Source organism: Triticum dicoccoides, chromosome 4A (assembly GCF_002162155.2).
Source record: "Triticum dicoccoides isolate Atlit2015 ecotype Zavitan chromosome 4A, WEW_v2.0, whole genome shotgun sequence".
Taxonomy (NCBI): Eukaryota; Viridiplantae; Streptophyta; class Magnoliopsida; order Poales; family Poaceae; genus Triticum; species Triticum dicoccoides.
In genome coordinates, this window is record NC_041386.1 from 575,083,538 (window position 1) to 575,106,646 (window position 23,109).

The window sequence follows — 23,109 nt, forward strand, 5'->3', positions numbered from 1 at the left end:
ATTAAACTTTTTGAGGAATCTGCTAGCTGATGCTTAATTCCTCTAAACAAAAAAATTCTCCTCAAATATGACTTTGAGGCATCTGCTAGAGATGTACGACAATATGTTCAACCAATAAAGCATAGTTCCTTCTGGTAATATTTCCTATGTTATGATGGCCAAGAAATGTCAGATGCAATATTTTCCTTTTGTCTTAAGAGCATCTTAGAACATCAGACAAATCTCTGTCGATTTTTGTGGTTCGGACTTTATAGAGTAATAAAGGAATTTGCTAGCTGATGCTTAATTCCCCTAAACAAAAAAATTCTCCTCAAATATGACTTTGAGGCATCTGCTAGAGATGTACGCAATATGTTCAACCAATAAAGCATAGTTCCTTCTGGTAATATTTCCTATGTTATGATGGCCAAGAAATGTCAGATGCAATATTTTCCTTTTGTCTTAAGAGCATCTTAGAACATCAGACAAGTCTCTGTCGATTTTTGTGGTTCGGACTTTATAGAGTAATAAAGGACCTTCAAAATACATAAGAGCACGAGACATTGTAGTTAAGCCTTGAAAATGCATGTATCATACTGGTTTGTTACTATTTGCAGATGTAAGTTTCGATAGATATATCCTTTACTCTTTGAAGATTATACTCGACCTGTTACAAAAGCCCTACCCTGGAAACAAGACTAGGTACATGTATTTTTGTGATGTCAAATAAGCTGCAATTGTTATGAATCAAAGAAACCCCTGTCTTTTTTGGAGCACAACTTTGGAACCTTAACCTTGTTGGCATGTGCTAGGAAGCATGATTATCAAGAGTGTTCAGACTGTAGACTTCTCATCATGTTTTCTTCTTGTTAGCCTATAATTAGTGCCTTCGTGGCAGTACGTTGGGTAACATAGCTCTGAACTTGATTTCTACCAGAGAAAAATATGAATCACGGTTTACTTTTGCGAGGTGAAAAATGAAATTGCTTTCAGAAAATTGTAGATATAAAACCATAGTTGAGGTGATGGCTATTTTTTTTAACATGAAGCACTAAGATGACTTTGTGGATACTGGTTTAAATGCATGTAAGATTTAACATACTGGTTTACTACTATTTGTGGATGTAAGTTTAGGTATATTTTTACTCTTTGAAGATTATACTTGACCTGTTACAAAAGCCCCACCGTAGAAACAAGACTTGGTACATTTATTTTTGCGATGTCAAATAAACTGCAGTCGTTATGAATCAAAGAAACCCCTGTCTTTGCTGGAGCACAACTTTGCAACCTTAACCTTGGCGTGCCGGGAAGCATGATTTATGAAGAGTGTTCACACTGTACACTTCTCATCATGTTCTGTTCTTGTTAGCATATAATTTGTGATGTTGGGTAAAATAGCTCTGAACTTGGTTTCTACCAGAGGGAAATATGAATCATTGTTGACTTTTGTGAATGAGGTGAAAAATGAAATTGCTTTCAGAAAATTGTAAATATAAAACCATTGTTGAGGTGATGGCTAATTTTTTTAACATGGAGGACTAAGATGACTACATTTTCAGCCTAGTTTATTGCTACACTGAAGCTAAGTTGAGAGTATTGTACCTATGCCAAGTCTTGACTCCTGAGGTTTTGAGTTTACAAGTCCTTTTTTCCTACCCTACAGGCTGCAATTTACTTCAATAAAATACAATGTTTCTGCTTTGAGGAGCAAACACTTCTTCCAGGGGAGCAGATTGACATGCCGGTGAGTTTAATTTTGCATTCTATGCAGTAACGATGGCTTTTCTAGTTGCCACCATTATTTCTGCACAAACTGAAAAACAACGTAAACAGTGAGATTCAGGGCACCTCACCTTTCGTTCCGAGGGCAAAAATATATATATATTCCAAAAACAATCCTACAAAAGAAAATTCCTAGATATCCTGTCATAAATCAAGGCAAAAAGAGAAAGGTCTACTCTACATTGCTTATTTTGGTGGGGACCGACTTATTATAATAGTCCAGATACAAGTCTATTATTTCTAATGATAGGACCTGAAACTGTGTATGTTGAACTACTGTATCATAATATCCACCTATTGTAACTCTGCTTTTTTTTTGTTGAATGGTAGCTCTGCTGCTTGTTGTAACATGCACCTGAAAACTTTCAGGTATTCTTCTACATTGACCCTGAGTTTGAGACGGACCCCAAAATGGACGGGGTGAACAACATAGTTCTTTCCTATACATTCTTTAAGGTGAAAGAGTAGAAATGATTGTAAGTGACCCGTAACATTAATTCTATTGAAACCGTTACGCAAATTGTGTTCCTAAAAACTCCTCATGTAACACCAAGAGTAAAAGGTTAGGTTTTTCATGTAGTTATTAGTTCACATGGTTTGGTGGAAATTTTTGCAAATAATCTGTAAGGATTGTTCCGATGCAGTCAAATTGGAGAAACAGTTTTGGGCCGATCTGAAGAATCGAGGAAGGGGAATGAATGTATTGATGGGATCAGGAAACTTTATCACGTTTGTTTGGACCTAAATGGTTAATGTATTTTTTTCCTGGTAATGTACGTCTGAACCCAGGCTCAGATGCTCGTGATGAACAGTAAATTCAGGAAAAGTAGCAACAACAAAAATAAGAAAGAAGTTCATTTTTCTGAAGTCTATTTTGGTACAATTTTAACCCTGAAATTCTCAAAACCAAATAAATCAGACCCTAGAGCGGTTTTCTTATTATTTTGGTGGTTTTGGGAGAAAACGTCATCTTCTCCCTCTCTCCCTCTTTCCTCTGTGTCGTTCATCGACCTCCATGACGTCGATGCTCCCCACTGAGGTGGTACAATGTCGCCCTAGATGCCCAGCCCTCCCACCCTCTCGCGGCGGGTATCTCACGCGCACCGCACGCGTGCGTGCCGCAGCCAGCGCTACCGCAGTTGTTGCACACACGCCCACCGACAACCTCATGCCCCAATGCCATGTCAAGCATCTCCGCCACGCCTCCCTCACCTACTCTGCTAAACTAATTTTTGTGAGTCGCCCCCCAAATTACAGCGGGAACGTCGTCTTCCTCGTTTTCGATCTGCCGCCGGCACACCTGATTCCCTAGCTCCGAGGAGCCCCGACGCCTCTGCCGCCTCCCCAGCAAGCCCATCGACCCCATGTTTCTTCCTCCATGATGTTGTGCTCCGGTAGCCGCTGCAACCATCCATGGCATCGATGTCCTCCTCCTCGACCTAGCATGCGAGGCTAGGGTGAACTCCTTGTTTGCCTCGGTTTTCCCAAAGCCCTCTCTCCCCCCCAGCTTGATTCCCGCATGGAGGTGCCCTAGCTCGCCGCCGCGCTAGCCCGTCGTCAGGCACCTTCTGTCCACTCTGCAGCCCAAGGCAAAGCAAACAATGCCACGTCATCCCCCAAAACCACCAAAATTGTAGCAAAACCGCTCAAGGGGCAATTTCATCCGGTTTTGGAGATTTCAGGGTCAAAATTGTACCAAATTAGAGTTCGGGGGGGATTTGTCAATTGAGGCACATTTGAGGGTGAAAAATGAACTTCTTTCCAAAAATAATAATCAGAATCAGTATTTTTGTTGAAGTTTAGTTATTTGCTACCTAGGACCGTACGTTTGCATTTCACCTTGATCAGCCAGGGCCAGGGTTGATGTTCCAAATCTAAACACATCCTGATAAGATTTTGCCAGAATAAAGAAAAGACATCCTGATAAGATTTTGACTTGACATTCTTCTCAAGTCATGCACTATGTGGTGCCAACAAAGACCATTGGTAAGTACTAGTACTCCGTAAATAAATATAAGACGTCTTAGGTTACTAGTACTCCGTAAATAAATATAAGACATCTTAGGTCAGAGGCTGATTGATTTGCTACCATCATTTGGCTGTCAATATCAAGATTTTGGATCCCGAGCAGAGCTTTTTTCTCGTGGGGCATCGGAATTTGCGGTTACCATGGTAACCATCAAATTCCGGAAAAAAATCGGACGCAATTTAAAATCAAATTTTGAATTGAATTTTTTTGAAGTAGATATAGATAGGTTTATCAGTCAATAATATCATTGACTTTTCCCTGGCGTAGTGGCTATTCAACCGCAGCGACAACATTTTAAACTTTCGCGTCTTCAGAAAGAAATAAAAATGCGTCAGCCAATATTCGAACCCGCGTCTACCTTGATCAGCCAGGGCCAGGGTTGATGTTCCAAATCTAAACACATCCTGATAAGATTTTGCCAGAATAAAGAAAAGACATCCTGATAAGATTTTGACTTGACATTCTTCTCAAGTCATGCACTATGTGGTGCCAACAAAGACGATTGGTAAGTACTAGTACTCCGTAAATAAATATAAGACGTCTTAGGTCAGAGGCTGATTGGTTTGCTATCACCGTTTGGCTGTCAATATTTGGCGAGCTAACATTTGGTAAAATCAAAAGTTGCCAACATTTGACAGCCGTTTATAAGATTGACAACGAAAGTTGGTATGCAACCAATCTCTAACCAACATTTAGTAGTTAGCAAAATTTGGCATCAAATCAATTAGCCTCTGAATACGTAGCTTCAGGATGTAGAAACAACAAAAAGCTCTTAAATTTCCGCGTGAAATTCTCCTACAAACTCTCGTCGGCGGTCAACCATGCTGTGGTGGGATCTATTCCGTCCGTCCCACAATATAAGAACGTTTTTGACATTGTTCTTAGTGTCAAAAACGTTGTTGTATCATGGAAGGGACCGAGGGAATATGTATCACCAGCTAGTACTTCCTCCGTTCGGAAATACTTGTCCTAGAAATGGTTATATCTAGACTTGTTTTAGTTCTAGATACAACTATTTTATAGTACGTGCCGTGCGTGTCGCGACATGAGTGCTTACGAAGAGAGAAGATCACATGAAAGATGAATCGAATCTTATGGGACGGTACTGGTGCACCGTAGACACCACTGGTGTTTCGGACTGTAGCCGGCAGCCCTGTGCAGTCGATCCGATTGGCCCCGCCCCCGCGGCTACGGGAGAAGAGACGAGGCCAGGGCAGGCGCCCCGCTGCCGCTGTTGAGCTGCTGTCGCACGTCGAGAGGAGGGCACTGCCGGGAGTATTTCTCTTGTACCGGCGGTACTGTTTGGCCGCGACCCCGCGTCGCGCCAGGGAGCGAATCCGCCGTGCGGATCGCCTCGCCGTGGCCCCGGGCCTGGATACGGCCTCCGGTCCGGGACCGGCGAGCTCCGACGCCTCGCCTCGGCGGCTAGCGGCGGAGCACGTAGCGCGGCGGCTTTTGCAGCGCTGCATCAGTTCGGTCGCATGCCTGCCGTCGTGTTGCTGCTGCGCGGCGCAGGAGGCGGTCGCCTGACTGCTCGCTGCGTACGGCGGCCGTGGCGGTGGCGACGTACCGCCTCATGCCGTGCGGTGCGGCGGTCATCTTCACTTTACCGGGCCGCCGGGGTACGCAGGCAGTACTCGTTTTGGACGATGCGTGCAGTGCAGTGCAGTACAAGCGCTGAGGTGAGTTTGGACTTTGGGCCAGGTTCGTGACGACGCGGATCCGATCCGGGCTGTCACGTTTCGGACCCGTGTCCTATGAGTGATGATGTGAGTGTAGTCGCTGCCATGATCATGTGGTGTTCACTCGGCCGGTGTGGGGGAAGGTGGCCAGTCAAAGGCTTCAGACATGGGCGTCTCCCGGTGCGGTGCACCCAAGTGCCAGGTCTCTCTCTGCATGGTTCCGGAGAGCGAGCGGCAGCCAGTGATGTGACACATCGGGACAAAGCAAGTAAACACACGGTGATGATGACGTGTCAACTTGAGAACGTCTCCTCGATTTTGGCATGTGGCACATACGCAGAAGATTTTAGTTGCTCATATCTTCCTCCTAGCATTTTTTGTAGTTGTGTGCGTGTGTATGCCTCTACAATGTGTTTGGCATCTAAAAAAAACTAATTTTCTAAGGCAGAGTCTTGGAGTATTTCGATCCATAGGCAATATAGGCTTGAGTCAGCAAATAATTTTCATTTGCATTATCCATGGAACACCTTATATGTACTCCCTCCGCTTCTTTTTAGTCTGCATATAAAATTTGGTTAAAGTCAAACTTTGTAATGTTTGACCAATTTTATAGAAAAAATATCAACATCTACAATACTAAAGCTATATGGCATGAAAATTAATTTCATGATGCATCTAACAATGTTGATTTCATATTGTGAATCTTGATTTTTTTTATAAATTTAGTCAAAGTTTGACTTTGACCAAATCTTATATGCAGACTAAAAGGAAACGGAGGGATTACGTGAAGAAGTTATTTCTCAATAATCAAGTGATGAAGTTTGGCTGTCCATGTGAAGAAAAAGCTCTTTAGAGGAACCATCCCTTTTTCCTAAGGCTAGGGGGCATCACATCTTGTCTTATAAAAAACTAGTTATCTTTCTGGAAGGGGATCTAAGTTGTGCTCCCTAGAAAATAATTGGCCAGTGAGAACCACTTTACAATAGCGGGGTGGTAGACACATGAATGTATATATCTCCGTATTTGTGCCTATTTTTTTTCACACAGTCCCGATGGTGAGACATAGACGTCGCAGTCAGCCATTGTGTCTCCGACAAGCCCAAGCTAGGGCTTGGCCGGAGACAGGGCCACCGCGGCCTGCTACTGGCGTCGAAGGATATGATTGAGGTTGACTGGTTCGGGTGCGGGGGTTCCCGACGCTAAGGTGAATGTGATGTTCGGGGGGAAGGTCGGGGTGGCTACAACTTGGCAGAGGGGCGGTGAAGCACATGCGATAGCATAACCACATAGGTGGCGGGGTCCTGCGGTTCAGCTGCCGTCAGGGGAGGTAGGGTCGTTGGGGTAGAAGGAGGAAGACGACAGAAGAAGAAGAAGGGCACTCGGTCATCGGATCCCTGATAGAACGATACAGAAAAAGGTGACCGGAAGCCAATGAAAATCTAATCACCTTTGAAATATTCCGCGCCATAAGTCTCACTCGTACGGGTTTAAACTCTACTGCATTTTTGCATCACAGGGTGTTCGGTGTGAATTTTGTGGGATCACCAATTTATCCCTGATACCCACCAATTGTTCTCCCATGTGTTACTAGTAGTGGACGTGTTCTTGCGCATGTCTTTCTATAAGTGACCCAAAATGACAAGAATACCAGCATATGGTTAGATTTTGCAGAATTTGATCCAATCACTCTTGGTTTCGCGATTTGCGTGTGGACGTTCTTACCCTTTACTAGACGATATCTTCTCGAACGGAACATAAAATGTTAGCCGACAGAACAATAGATTAATCCATCTAATGCAGCGGTCGGAAGTAGCTAGAAACAGTCTGATCTATCCCTGGCCATACCTCGATATATATCCCATGATTACATATATTCCTCTCACGGCCATGCATCTCGCCACATGAGATCACAGTACATGATCGCATACGGACACACACTCGAGTTAGCTGATACCCGTTCCAGCTTCACCCCATCCCACGCATTACTCCACTAAGATCAGTCTATATATAGCATTATCACCGTACCCGTTGCAACCCACATGCCCAATCACATGCGACGCCCTGCATGATCGTAAATAGTACGATCGATCGAGATGGTTCTGCTCGGAATTAGTACGTGAGTTATTTCGTTTGACAAACCCACGGCCGTACGCACGAACCAGATACAGCTAGCTCCTGCATTCAAACCCGAGCTTACGGTGTACTGAACGATCTCTAGTTATTTTGTGTTGGTTCGTTGTGTACTTGTGTTGCTCTTCATCTCTCATCAGTAAATGATTATTTATGGGACTTCGTACTTCGGCAAACCGGCCACAATGCCTGGCAAGCCTTGCTCTGTGGTAATGTGCATATCTCCCTTGCTTAATCTAAGGATATAGGCAACCATTCTTAATAATATTTATGTATTTTTATGTGATGTTATAGGATTTTAGAACTATACTACTGCAGTCTATAATAGAAATGGTGAACGAATCTGAAGTTGGAGGCATCGATCTGGTCTATATACCAAAGAGTAACATTTAAATAGTATTACCTTCATCCCATAATATAAGAGCGTTTTGACACTAAAACACTTTATATTATGGGACGAAGGGAGTAACTGATATGTCTCTAACTAATTTTTATTAATGCAAAACTACAAGTAGAAATGCATAAACTATGATCAATAGTATGCGATACCTATATAAGTAAAAATTGCAGGTGCCGCATATTATCGATCAAATGAGATAGGAGACCAAAAGAGGACCATGTGGCTGTCTGGAAAATATATTCGAGAAGTGATAACCCTGGCTGTTTGAAAGATTACACTGCACTCATTTATGCAGCACAAATCAGGCTGTTTGGAATATGTTGGCTCATCAGAATGGATTAAAACATGATGAACCCTCAGCCTCTTTGGAACACAGGAATAAATTGCCATGGCTTAGTACTTCCTATCTTGGACCGAAAAAAAGGCAATAAAGTTGTTTCATTGCACCGCTAAGAAGCACAAAAATTCTACAAGATGTTTGACCTCTTGGTAAAAGAAAATCTGAATAAGTACGTAGGAGAATAATGAATTTTGGAAGTTCAATTGTTCTGAACCAAATACTCCATAGGAAAGGAAAATCATATACTCCCTGCACTCCATATTACTTGGCGCTCAAATGGATGTATGGATCGAAAGGGAGTATTTTTATTGCGAGTCCCGCCATTCAGAGGAGTGTAGTGGGGCAACCTAGCCTTCTCAAGCAAGTTTATTACTCTCCATCTTTCATGAATAAACTCAATGAGTCCTTGCCAGATCAAGCTAAACTAAGTGCAAAGGGAAATTAAGCATGCATGGCTCATTTGTACTAGTTCATAGCCCATATGCATTTCAAGTGGACAATCAAGTATACCAAGTAAAGACACGAGCCTCCTTTGAGGGTAACAACAAAATCAATTGATTAATTACCAAAATAACACATCATTAGGATCGATCACTGTTAAACACAATTAATCTCAACGTCAAGAATCAACCGGCCGATCGAAGCAAAAAATGCCGAAGAAATCAACGAAGAAGAACGAGTTAAATTATCCCAGCCTAGCCATGCCATCCCACTACACGTAGGAAGAAGAGAACTGCTACATGCACATCTCGCTGCCTCTCACCTCCTCGTCGTCCTCACCGTCGCCACCCATCGCCGGCGACATGCCCCCCGCGCCTCCACCTCCACCTCCGCCGCCACGCGTGGTCGACGACGACGTCTGGGCGCCGGCGCCCCCGCTGCCGCCGACACCGGCCTTGTGGTTGTGCATCCAGACCTTGAAGACCTGCCTGGTGACCCCGATCTCCCGGCAGAAGCGCGCGACCTCGTCGTCCCCGGGCGCGCGGCCGGGCTCGCGCTTGGGCATCCGCCACCCCAGCCGCTCCGCGAACCGCAGCATCCGCGCCTTCTGCTCGTCGGTGAACTTGGTCCGCGTCCGCCGCCTGCTGCCCCCGCCGCTGTGCGACCCGCCGCCGTCGCCGCCGCCCATGGCGATCCCAGGCCCAGAGGGGCCGGCCATTGCCAGGTGGTGGTGCATGTAGCCCGGCGGGGCGCCGGGAGAGGGCAGCATTAGCGGCGCGTGCTGGCTGGCGGCGCCGGGAGAGGCCGTGCCGTCGAGGAACGCCTTCCGGTGGAAGTTGCGGTGGCAGCCGCAGGCGGCGCAGAGGAGCGCGGCGGGCTGGCTGTCGTCGGGGGTGTACTCGCAGCAGCCGTCGGAGGCGTAGGTGCCCAGCTTCGCCGCGTGGTTGCGCAGGCACTCCCTGTACACCTCCCGCGCCCGCTCCTGCTGGTGCTGCAGCTGCTCCATAGCTCTCTTCTCCCTCCCTCCCTCTTTCTTGCCTTCTTCTTCCTCTTCCCCTTTGCTCCTCTCTCTCTCTCTCTCTCTCTCTCTCTCTCTCTCTCTCTCTCTACTTCTACTATGTGGCCCGTTCAGCAGCAGCTGTGCATGCTACGTGGGAGCTTGAGAGGAGCTGTAAGTTTGTGCCGGGTATGTAGTGGAAGAAGTACTGCTGGTACTCAAGCATAATGTGGAGATGTGCAAAGCTTGTTGTGGTGGCTCGGCAGTTCGGTGCACGTCGAGATGGTAGATTTGCCGCGTGTTGTTCTTGATTCTTGCAATATATTTTGTGATCCTGGCGTTTTGGGTGTAGGGGTACTGCTTCTTGCTGCCGCAAGCAAAGGAGGACAGACAGGGCACTGTTTGACTTTCCTCTGTGCTGCCCTTGGAGGGTAGCAGGTGCAATGTTTTGAGCCAGAATCTTTTCAAGATACGATTACACATGGAGTATCTTCCCATGTCGTATTTAGGATGTGCATGTACTCCCTTTGATCCTTTTTACTCTGCATATAAGAATTGTCTAAAGTCAAACTTCATAAAGTTTGACCATATTTGTATGGAAAAATATCAACATCTACCATGCTAAAGTTATATAATGTGAAAATTTAATTCATGCCGCATCTACTGATGATATTGATTTCACATTGTGAATGTTGGTATTTTTTTCTATAAAATTGGTCAAACTTTACGAGGCTTGACTTCAGATAAATCTTATATGCGAACTAAAAAGGACCGGAGGGAGTACTTTGTATACACAAAAGCATGATACATAAACAAATGTAACTTCACGAATGCATTGTGTTGAAAACTAACTGTAATGTGCATATATAAGCTGACTAAGTACATTTCTTGAATCTCTTGCGCTAGGCGCGATTCAGCAGACACAACAGATCGCCCGATTCTATCATATGATTGGATATGTTAAATAATTGTTAGCAGAATTTTTTGTGATCTCCAATTCCTTCATGATTCTTCAAGGAATCACGAATGAGCTGATTAGAGCATCTCCAGCACAAGAGAGAAATTCGTTGCGACACCTAGGTAGGGGAGGGGGGTGGGGCAGGATTGCCTTGCGACTCAGAAATTCAATTGACACATGCATGTGTTTAGTGCTTGAAACTTGATGAATTTATCCATATTTTATTAAATTTTAACTGTTCAAACTTGGTGAAGTTTTTAAAATGTGTCAAAATGTATTTGAGAGTTGTCTTGTTTCAAAAACCATGTCGCAAGGAACACAAATATGGATACAATACAAAAAACTGCATCCATGGACCCCATATAAGGTAATTAAGGCCTAAACACATGCAGGGGCGAACTAAGTTTCTGAATTGTGATGCAATTGTGCGGTTCACAAACGTCCAGGAAAAGTGAGTTGGTCATCTATCTTGGAATGAGATGACCAAGGGAGAATAAAAAGGGGTATGTGAGACTTGGTGTATGGTGGCGCCCATCCCTCCATATCTATACCAGCCTATTAACGAAAATTCTGCATGCATGACATTTGCCCTAGTGGTTGTATCGTACTTTGCAACCCTGCTTGGTTGCCCTTGCTTTGTTCTCTCTTCGTAAACCTTTGCTATTTATAGTACTGGTGGTGATTGGCTTTATTTATAAAATCGGGCGTCAAGCCTTTTTTTCAAAAAAAAATACTCAAGCAAATTCGTCCATCCCTCACATATTGTTTGCAGTTCGCCCATAAAACCCTATTAAAATGAAAATATTGCTATTAAATTGTGTGTTGTCATATGCGAAAAAGTGATTTTCTTTCTGGATTTGTAAGTATTTTTAATTATTTAATAGAGAACATACCACCTCTCTTTGAGCCAAAAGTAGAGCATTTCCAGCAGTCTTTATACGTAAAAAATCTAGGGTCTATGAAAAGTTGGGCAAAAAAGTGCTTCAATAGATGTCATAAACATGAATCTTTGTATTGGATCACATATACTCTATGTCTCTATCAAACTTCCTTTACATCTAGAGGAAGATGGCCCTTCCCATAAACCTTCCCATAAAAGTGCCACGTCACCGCATGGCGGCCATACCCACTGCGCCGTCGCGCAGCCGCCGTAGCCGCTGTCATCACCGCCGCATCACCCGTCCTTCCGCTGTCCACCACTGCTCCATTACCAAAAACCATTTTTAGGGAAAGCTTTTATGGGATCTGCTAAAACACCTCACTTGTGAAACTATTTTTACATGGATTTGTCACGAAAACTGTTGGAGATGCTCTAATTCGCCTCTCTTGCACACTAGTTAATACTCCCTTCGATCCATATTACTTGTCTTAGATTTGTCTGGAGACAAGTAATATGGATTCAGAGGGAGTAGAACATTCCATAGTATTACCGCAAAAGAATATATTATTTGAGGGTGCAAAAGAAATAATTAATGTGGGGTCCTTTTGCTTGCTATATTTATAAGAACAATGCTCCATAGTACCCCCCTCTATCATTCCTACGTCGGCTCCGCTCTATTATACCCATGATGGCTATTAACGGGAGTGGTACAAGGTTGTATAGAGTTTAGTAGGGCAAGGCACTCGTGGAACACCTTGCCTAATTTGGTACTAACGGATAGGTTCTTTGGAGAGGGACAAAAGAGCCGGTGGCTGATATACTATAATATTTGAATAATTAGCTCTCGGATCGAGTGCACTGATTACCAGCTCAAAAAAGTCAGTGCCCAGATTAGGATGTGAAATAATTAAGAGTATAAAAATAGGTAAATAGCTAATCCGTATTGGAAGTTGTGCCGTGAGACCAAAGAGCGTGTGATATACAAATGCGGCCAGCTGGTTCCATAACGTGGTTTTTTGTCCGCGGAAAGTGCTCCAATCGAACACTACTCCATGCGTCTGCATCGTATTCTAATCCAGAAAAATATAAACATGTGGTACATGTAGTTGTCTATGTGGAAGCTCGTCATTTCTCCGCGTGCCATCAAATTCAACATTAATACAGAAGAGAGATGATGCATATTTATGTACTTCCTCCGTTTTTATTTAGTCCGTGTATTAGCTATGATCAAAGTCAAGCTTTGTAAATTTTGACAAAGTTTATAAACAAAAATATTATAACATATACAATAACATATCAATACCCTTAGATTCATTAGTGAATGTGCTTTCATATCATATAGATTTGTTATGGTAGATGTTTATATTTTTTTCTATAAGCATGGTCAAACTTTATGAAGTTTGACTTCGGTCAAATCTAATATGCAGAGTAAATAAAAACGGAGAAAGTATTTTAGAATAAGGCACATAATTGTGTGTGTAGTCAATATTTGAAAACTTGAACCATATTATGTTATGTGTACTACTACTCTCTTTGTCCTAAAATGCAAGACGTTTTTTGACCGTAGGTAGTATTCCATTCGTCCCAAAATAAGTGTCTTAACCTTAGTACAACTTTGTACTACAAAGTTGTACTAAGGTTAAGACACTTATTTTGGGACGAAAGAAGTATCTTTTTAGACATACTTTACCTCACATATTGATTTTTCCAGTTCTTTGTACATACTTCCTCCGTTCAAAAATACTTGTCTTAGAAATGGTTGTATCTAGACTTATTTTAGTTATAGATACATCTATTTTCAAACATTTCTAGGCCAAGTATTTCCAGACGGAGGGAGTATTACATTGTACCTAGACGCAGCAAGCCAATGCATGCATGAGGATTTTAGACAAGAATCAAATGCACCCAACTCCTGGTTGGCATGTGTAGATTGTCTAAATGCAAAGTGAAATGGAACAGAAGAAGTCTATTGCAAGCAGTAAAGTTCGAGCCGGTCAATAATTTGCTGGAGCAAACCCTAATCTTGATCGACTGTTAATTTGGGTAAACGACAAGATTGTGGTTAATCTGACAACCGGTGGGCGAACGCCATCCAGATGATCCCACCCATATAAAAATGTGAACCCACAGTTCCACACACACACACACGGAGCCTCCGTCGCCGTACGTCGTTGAGCTTGAGGTCTATAGCCCACCCATAGGCATGCATGCAGGCAGGCATACTCGGCCGCGAATGCTTCCAACCCACGCGCGACAAGGCCACCAACGGTTGACAGCACGAAACGCGAGAAAGCCCCCCTACTACTCCAGCGACCAGCAGGTCACTGAACCTGAGGCTGAGCCCTGACCCGCCCGGTCGGCCTATGACCGCGACGGCGCTTGTAGACCGTCCTTCCCCTCCCCCGCGCAAAGTCCAACCCTGCCGCGTCCGGCGCGCTGGTGCGGCGCGGTGCCGCGCGCGCATCAGTGCATGCACGCGCACGGACGCTGGCCGGACCACGGACCGGCGCGTGCGTCGAGCGGCGGCACATGGGCACATGCCGGCGTGTCGCGGGGATTCGACCGATCGCCCGGCCGCCCGCCGCGGCGACCCACCGGCATGGGCCGCGGCACACGCGACGTGGGGGACGGATGGGGGAGGCAGATCGTCCTCGCGCCACCACTCAGCCGACTGTGCCGAAAACGGCTTAGAAAAGTTATTTTTACTATAATAAACGGCTTAGAAAAATTAGGCGATCTTCCACGTCAACCTTCAAACAACAGCAATTGTCCGGACCGCGTGGTCTGAGCGTATTGTACCATCCAATGCGGCTCTGTATCGGCACGTTGAGTTAAGCGATCCGGATCATGTTCTTCCAACAAACTGAAACAAAACATGAGGGATTTTGTGGGAGTTTGGACGTTCGTCTAGTTAATCAAAAGGCATCACGTACCGTCTCTATTTTACGTCCGCTCAGAATGGCTAGCATTTGACAGAAGCGTTTACGCTAATTGCGTTACATTTTGTTGGAAGGCAGTGTAGAAGATGTTCCTGCATTTGGCGGAAGGTGCTAATTATGCTTTTGATTAGGTGGTAGATTAGGCGGAGCTTAGTACCTTCATTTGGCAGAAGCTAGCTTTCCCTCAAATCCTTACGAGTAGCGTTTGGCGGAAACTAGTAGCTTAGCTATTAAACAAATTACAAATCGCAGTTGCCATTTTTTAGGCGAAACATTTGTGTTATAGGGTTAGATGAATGTGTCCCGTATCCATGTCCGGAGACCAGTCCGAACCGAATTTCGGACAAATACCATGTCCTATTACAGGTCGGCGCTGGAGATGACCTTACGCCCTAACCAACCACCAGTCGCTCTCCACCGGCCGAGCCGAGCGCGCGCCCATGCCGTGCCGACGCATGCCGGCCGCGCGCGCGCGACAGCCCACGGCAAAAGAGCCCATGCATCGCGCGGTCACGCCCACGCACGCCTTGGCCAGTAGCACGGCGGGGAGGTGCACTGCACATCGCAGCGGATGCGGCGTCGTCGTTATTAGGGCCGATCTTATCTGCTTATCCTGGGCGATAATGACGACGTACGGGGCGATGATGCGGCGCTGTGCAGCGTGTCCTGTCCGGTTTCGGTCCAGTCCCCTCGTGGCCGGACACATCGAGCTGCGATTCCAGGGCGGGGGTGAGCTTTTGCGAGCTGAAAAGATACGCTTGACATGGGCGCGACTTGACGGTGCGAGCTCCTCTGTGTCCCGAGCTTTCGACCCGGGTGCGCATTTCAAATGGATCGCGCGCGCGCCCTCGAAGACAATATGTGTGGAGAATGTACGTAGTCCGATAACATGTTTCTTATATAAACGGGTGTGGTTGGTATGGAGTGAGTGGTGCTCGAGTACCAGGGAGGCCATTATTTTCAAAACGTCAAAAGGCCCATTTAAAAGTTTCAAAAAACTCGACTCTTTTTCATGAAAACTTATGTGTGTTCGGTACGAACGTGTAAAAAGTCGTTACAAACTATTGTGATTTGTAGGCTGTACAAAAAAAAAATCCGACCAAACAACAAAAAAGGTCGGTCCATTTTGGAAACATGTATTTGTCTTTTTTTTATACACGTCATTTGAAGGTATAATGTTATGGAATTTTACACATGCATTGTATGCATGTGTGCGCGTGTTCACAAAAAAATTGGCACCATGGAAATTGGTATTTTGAAAACGAGCTCCCTGCAGCTCGAGCGCCGTTGGTATTTTTTAGTGTGGTATACATCTGATCCATGGGTAATTCTATTGTTAATTTGGTGCATGTTCTGTTCTTACCTCCATGTAACACTATCTTCCTCAAAAATACTCTTCTTATCTCGGGCTTAGATGCACCACTATGAACTGTGAAATCGTAAAAAGTAATACTCCCTCTATTCCTAAATGTAGTGCGCATAGGAAAGTTCAAAAGTCAAACTCCCCCTATTTTGACTACATTTATAGAGGACAAATATCTACATCTACAGTATTAAGTAAATATCATTAGATGCATCATTAAGCATATATTTATATTATATTTGTTTGGTACTATGTTTGTTGATACTTTTCTCACTAAACTTGGTCAAACTAAACAATGTTTGACTTCTAGGAAATTTCATGCGCACTACATTTAGGAGTAGAGGGAGTAAGAAACTATCATAGAAATCAGCTTTTTTACAACAAATATTGTTTAATGTTCTGCCTGCGTACATATTTTTTATGAAGAGAAAACATTCCTAATGCTCTGGAAAAAGAATCAGTGCTCAAAAATTCTTTCAGAAAAAGTCTTTTGAGAGCATCGATTTTGTCTTTGTTCTCCTAGAGCATTGGGAATGTTTTTTCTTCATGAAAATTTGCTCGTACGCAAATATTTTTACTATTTTGTGATTTCACTGTTCATGAGGGTGCATGTGAGCTCTAGATCGGAAACTCCCTACCCTATCTTCCTCAAATACTCAACCGGTTTCCTAATTACCATATACAATCCGTATAACTATAGTATGTTTAGCCTCTATCATACTATGTTTTGCTCGGGCTTGATCCTCTGAAAACATTTGATCTGGTCTTCGGTGGCTTGATCTGACGACAGCGACACTTGTAAGTCACAACCATCCTTGAGGCGTTGCTTTTGGGTAACCTTTCTTGGAGTAGTTGTGTTGTCAAGGCTGATGGTATATGTCTTTTATTTTTGTTTTCTTCTTCCTTTTTCGTTGTTGTGTAATTTCTCAACATCATGTCGTTGTAGAGGTTGGGTGTGTTTAGTATCATCTTAATATTAATATATTATCCTTTACTGAAAAATTCCCTACCACCTAAATTATAATAAATGCAATGCCATAACTTTAGGCCACCAATTTTTAGTTTGGTTGTACCGCTTTAAACTCGGGCGCACTAGATATCTGTGGTGTCAAAAGAAGCAAGTCAAACTTGTGTGGTTTTCTAGCTTGGGAATTTAGGGATTGTTGTGTCACAGAAGTAGACCTTTTCTTTAAGAAATTATATGATCCATGTATGATAGTACAATAGTATGGAACACGAACAATTGCATTACTTTAGGTACACTGGCTGGTCGATCGAAAGGTATCAGAACACCGAATGTGCTGCATTAGTTGTTAGAAAATCCACAAAACAAAGAAGTTCTCATGTCTCCTCTCCTGTTGTCTCCGTAGTGGAAGCAAAACTTGACGAGGAAACGTTCTTCCCACTACGATAATAGATAAAGCCGGTCATATATAGCTTCACGTGGTCCGATGTAGATCCACAGTACCACCATAATGCCCAGAGATCTCAAGACGACACACACAACGATCGGCTTGAGAATGTTGTTTGTGCTTAGCACTAGCACGCCATGCGCGTTCGTACCATAATCCCACACGATCTGCAAAATCGACATGTCAACGAATCAAACAACGTTAACAAACAATGCGTGCGCCCATTTGCAATTTTTTTTTGAACGAGCGCCCATTTGCAATTTTAAGTAGGTGTTCCTCCCAGGGGCACAGCAGTCGCTAGATTAAAATTCAGAGCTGCTAGCATCATCCAGGCTGGTGAACTTGCTGGGAACTACTCCAGTGTGTAACCGTTGCCGGATCCACGGTAGACCACATCGATTCCTTTGACTTTGCATTTTCTTTTCGTTCAAACTGAAGTTAGAAATGTAAGTATTCAGAGTTTAGTAGCCCATGGACCATTTCGAGAGCGTTGGATAGGTTCGTTGTGCACCAATTTTTTTAGGGTAGGTTATGTTTTTAGAGGGCGATTTTCATGGTCAGTTTCCATGTACTCCCTCCGTTTCAAATTACTCGTCGCAGAAATGGATGTATCTACAACTAAAATTATCTAGATACGTTCATACTCCCTCCGTCCGAAAATACTTGTCATCAAAATGAATAAAAGGAGATGTATCTAGACGTATTTTAGTTTTCGATACATCCTTTTTTATCCATTTTGATGACAAGTATTTTCGGACGGAGGGAGTACCTGTGACAAGTAATTCAGAACGGAGGGAGTACTATGTAATGTTGTTTTGTGAGGAGGAAAAATATATTTTTCAACCTCAAATCATTTTTTTTGACAAATGATACATTATTTAATAAACTGTGAGAACCAACGTATCAGATACAATAAACAAGACCCAACTTAACTATTTCATGGGCAGCGTGATTGCTCTCTCTATTATAATGAGCGAACAAATTATGATTAAAGTTCCGAGTTTGTACCCTGAAGTTTAAAAAACCATATGATTTGTACCCTGAAGTTAATAAGAGCATCTCTAGCAGATCATTTAAAACCTTGCCGGCCCTTATAATTTCGGTCGATTTACAGAATTCGGTAAAATATCGGCCCGAATAGATCTGATAAATAAATCCTGGCCCGTAAAATATATACAGGCGGCCCGTAAAACCCCAGCTCCGCCACTGTATTTACCGTATCCCACCCGATTTAGAGTTCCTATTCAGCATTTGCTGCACCCTCCTCCGCTGCAACACCCCCCCTGCTCGGGCGCCAAATCCACCCTCTCCGACGACTGTTTCTAGCGCGCACAACCCATTTTCGAGTACATCCATGTCGAGCGGAGGTCGTGGGCGTGGTGGTCATGGGGGCCGCGGCGGCTCACTGCCGCACAAGCGAGCCCACCACGATGACAAGGCCGACAACTCCCTCCATCCCCCGGTCGAGGCATGACACTCCAAGCGGGTGCAGGAGCATGACGCCCTCTCCCGCAGCAGCGGACGGAGGGCGTGGAGCAAGTTCAACGAGATGGGTCCCTCCTTTGGCCAGCCACCAATGGGATCCGCATGGTGTAGCTTGAGCTCCACGAGGCGAATGAGGTGGTGGCAGCCGGTGAAGAAGGTGCTGCTACGCGGCTCGAGGGTGCCAAGGAGGGGTACGAGCTCACGTATGTTCTATCCAACTCCGCGGCCGAGTACTACCTCAACTTGAAGCCCTAGAGTAGTTTAGATTAGGTTTATCTACTATGTTTTTAAGTTTGTGTGTTCAGATGTGTGATGAACTCCGGTGAACTATGGTGGCGTGAAGTTTAAGTTTAAATTATGCAGTATTGTATACCGGATTTGTTCTTTCGTGCCTTCCGCTGTACCACAAATTTGTTTTATATGATCCCTTAAACAAAATTTGTGGTATCGTGTTTTAGAGGATCTGCTAGAGATTCTCTAAAACCAGTTTAATGTAGCCCTTGAGTGGCTTTACGTCACATTTAGGATGGTTTTGCACCTGAGCTGCTGACTTGCAAAAATCCCCCTCCCCCGCCACTCGCCCATGGCGCTCTTGCTGGTTCTTAGAGCACCATTTCACCTTGATTAGCATGCTGAAGATCTACACTCACCTCCACCGCTCTCTTTCCTTCTCACCGCGTTGCCTCGCGCGTAGCTCGACCAACACAGATAACACACGCTCACAACACCAAGCCACACGAGCGAGTGCGCTTGGGCAAGCGATGGCCCAGCAATCATAGGCTCCCAGCCATCCCCGAGCACAACTCAATCCAATCTCGAGCTTCGCCTCCTCCCTTGTACTCCTCCCGCCGCTCCAATTTAGCCTAGGCCCATTCCTTCTCCGCCTTCGTGGCTGCCAATGACGTTGCCCAGCCCCTGGTGCGTCTCCCACTCGCTCGCTTGCCATCCCGATGGTAGGTTTTTCTTCTCCTCAAGTTGCTATAACTAGTCCAGTGTTCTTAGAGAACAATCGGCTCTTTTTAATAAACTTGGTAAATCATATAATTTTCATGGATTTTAAAAATGCTCATGAATTTGAGAAAATGATCACGAATATGAAAAAAATCATGAATTTGAAAAATATTATGATACTTTTAAAAAATATTACGAACTTGAAAAAAATCAAAAATTTGACAAATGTTGACAAATTTGAAAGAAAAATCACAAATATCTTAAGAAAATATGTGGATTGAAATGCTCATAAATTTATAAAAAAACTAAATAGATTTTAAAATATAAAAAGGAAAGTAAAAAAGCAAAAGGAAAAGGAAAAAAACAAAGAGAAAAAGCTTGGGTCACAAGAGCTTATGTGAGGACGATACCTTAGATGAGCCGGCCCACATTGAATCGAACGGGGTGTACGCTATCTACAATCTCTACCTAATAATAACGGGCTATTGGAAAATTGCACCTAAAATTATAAAATATTACCCAGCAATGCCACCTATAAATGATAAAAAACGTTTCACACAGGAATCCCTCATCTGGGCTGGCCCATGCAATAGGGGCCTTCTATATCGCGCTATGCGCGCTGGGAGAAGACGCAACACGCGTGTTTGAACCGGCCCATGTCTGGGCAGCCTGTTTTTTAAATTTTATTTTCTATTTTTTATTTTTCTATTAATTTTTTCTACTCAATAATTTAAAAAATGTTCACGATTTCAGACTTCAGAAAAGCACCGAGATATAAGAAAAATAAAATTTTTCAATAAAATGTTTAACAAATCATAAAATATTTGTTGATTCAAAAAATGATCACGATTATATAAAAGATGTTTGATTATTCCAAAAATGTTCGAAATTTTGAAATAAATGTTTATGAAATAAAAAAATTATGATTTTTTAAACAGTTCGTGTATTATAAAAGTTAATGAAATTGAACAAAATTTTGTAATTAAAAAAATGTTCATTAATGGTAAAATATCATAAAAATGCAAAATCTGTTCGTGACCTACAAAATACTCCCTCCGTTCCTTGATATAAGGTGTATAGATTTTTTAGAAAAAGTTTGAAATATAAGGTGTCTTGCGTTGCACCACTCGTTTGAATATTTTTTAGGGATTTGATTACATTTACTTATATTAGGAAAACTCCTCTATTTTCTCATGTCAATTAGTCAGGTGTAATCTCGCCCAAAACTTGTGAAGTTTTCACTCCATGTGCGTTCTTTAATTTACGTGCCAAAAACTATACACCCTACATTTAGGAACGGAGGGAGTAGTTTATTCATTCATAGAATGTTCATTGATTCATAAATTGTTTGTTAAATAAAAATAAATGTTTGTTAAATCAAAAGAATGTTCATGAATTTCTAAAATGGTTTCGCCAATTTCCACAAAAATGTTCGCTGATCCTAGAAAATTGTTTAAAAAAATCACATTTTTTTTGCAAATAGCATAAAATGTTCATGAATTCAACAAATGTTTTTTTATTTTAGAAAATGTTCGGAAATTTGTAGAAGTGTTAACAATATTAAAAAATATTCACGATGTCAACTATGTACACAAGTTTAATTTTTTCATGATTTCACGAAAATTGAGAGTGATTGTGTATATTGATGATGCAGCAAAATGTGATCATGGGCATTGCAGATTATGATTTTTTTTCTTCCGTTGCAACGCACGGACCCTTTTGCTAGTGAAGCCTATATTTCACGCCTTAAGTGCCGAGTAGGCTTTTCCACCGCACTTGAAACTGTGCAAAAGATAAACCTTGATGTTACCAACCATCTCCATCCAATCTTATTCCGTGACGAGAATAGAACAGACTGACACTCCAAATTTTAAAAGACACCACCACATCAAAATTGCTCGAATCACAGCACCTCAGGATGTAAAGTGGTGGCGGCATCCACATGTCCTGCCACCCACGAAAGTAAATCTAAATAGCATACGTGAGTGCCCAGTAAAATTAAATGACATGCGGGATAGCCCACAAAGCCCATGGAGTCCAGCCGCGTTGCTGTTTTGATTCCCGGCCAGAGCGGGAAAACGCCATTCTCTAGTGCTCCGAGCCCTAAAAAAGAGTGCTCTCCACCGATCGTCACCCGCCCTTCCTCTCCACCGAGCAGCACCTCTTCCTCGTCTTCTCAGCCTCCACGAGGCACCAACAGCCGCCGAACTAGAAGCACCGCCGTCTCACACCCCCGGCCAGGTGCCACCGAACTCGACTCCGTCCCAAGAACCAGTACCCTGACAGCAACTTCCGCCCTGTTCAGAGTATCTCCACTCCACAGCTCCACTTCGGGAGCAGGTGGAGTTAGAGTGGAAAACGGCGGAGCGCCTGTTTCCTGGCTCTCCAGCTCCCCGTATTTCGTGGAGTTAGCGGGATTCCGAACAGGGCCTTCATCGGCCGCCGCCCCCTCCAGCTCCCACCGAATTCTTGCTTGATCTGCTAATTGATCCATTGTATCAGTGTTAGTTTCAGCTTTGTAATGCATGGTACTATCTACTATGGTAGTACATGGAAGCTGGATGTGGATGGAGATGCAACATAAGTGGTGGCCGGTGCGGGCAAGTCCCAGAATGTCCAGCAATTTGTCCACTTACATCCTGAACAGTGGCTATTGTCAGGCGTCAGTCCAAAACCTCAGATCCCCTCCCTCGTGACAAGGTTGATGCTGACGACGCGGATCAGCCCGATTATTTCCAGGTTGAGCCCCCTGCAGAGTTCATCAAAACGGAAGGAAATCGACGGAATCAGAACCACTTCGCTAGAAAATGAACACTGACATGGACAGAAAGGAAAAGAAGTTTTCCCATGCCAATGCAGGTTTCAGGCTCATTGACTCATCGTAAGCCAGAAATTTAGTTCAACCCAATCCTTTTTCACACTCAATTCAGATATCACCGGCTTTCCTTTGGCGATCAACTGGAGTACAAACTGAAGAGGTTGGCATAGGACATGAGCTTAAGGTAGGATTGCATCTCCACGTCCAATTATGAATGATCTACTATGAATCTATGATGCAACGTGGATGAACCCCGACTACCAACCAAGGTCTTCACCTGCGTCTATTCGGACAAGGATGCGTAGGCAAGCAAGAGCATCTTGAACAGATGATGTAAAACAGCTGCGGTGCCCAAAAAACTGCGTTCGAGGCATTTGGGTAAAAAACTAGCTCCAATAGATATGCATCTCTATTTGGTGATGAAATTTTGTTTGGGAACCCCAAATTTTAGCTCCAAGTGCTGCATATTCGCAGCATTACTAGTGGCTGCCTAAATTTTTACGGCTGTGGTGGGAACCCAATC

General features: G+C 43.7%; 2 protein-coding genes across 3 annotated transcripts in view; one reads left to right on the plus strand and one right to left on the minus strand.

Annotated features, from left to right (window-relative positions):
* The window catches only part of LOC119286867 (cytochrome c oxidase assembly protein COX11, mitochondrial-like), a 6,188-nt gene extending 3,655 nt beyond the window's left edge, over nt 1-2,533 (plus strand). The window contains exons 5-7 of one of the 2 annotated variants that reach the window (XM_037566337.1): nt 1,643-1,723; nt 2,131-2,237; nt 2,406-2,533. In XM_037566337.1, coding sequence (XP_037422234.1) covers nt 1,643-1,723; nt 2,131-2,229 — 180 coding nt within the window. In that variant the 3' untranslated portion in view covers nt 2,230-2,237; nt 2,406-2,533. Of the gene's footprint in view, nt 1-1,642; nt 1,724-2,130 lie in introns of both variants that reach the window. The other variant, XM_037566336.1, reaches the window with a different exon arrangement.
* A 6,367-nt stretch (nt 2,534-8,900) lies between these two features.
* Nucleotides 8,901-10,169, minus strand: LOC119289179 (zinc-finger homeodomain protein 11-like). The gene has a single exon (XM_037568569.1). The coding sequence runs from the start codon at nt 9,787-9,789 to the stop codon at nt 9,079-9,081; it is 711 nt and encodes a 236-aa protein (XP_037424466.1). The 5' UTR covers nt 9,790-10,169; the 3' UTR covers nt 8,901-9,078.
* Nucleotides 10,170-23,109: the final 12,940 nt, after the last annotated feature.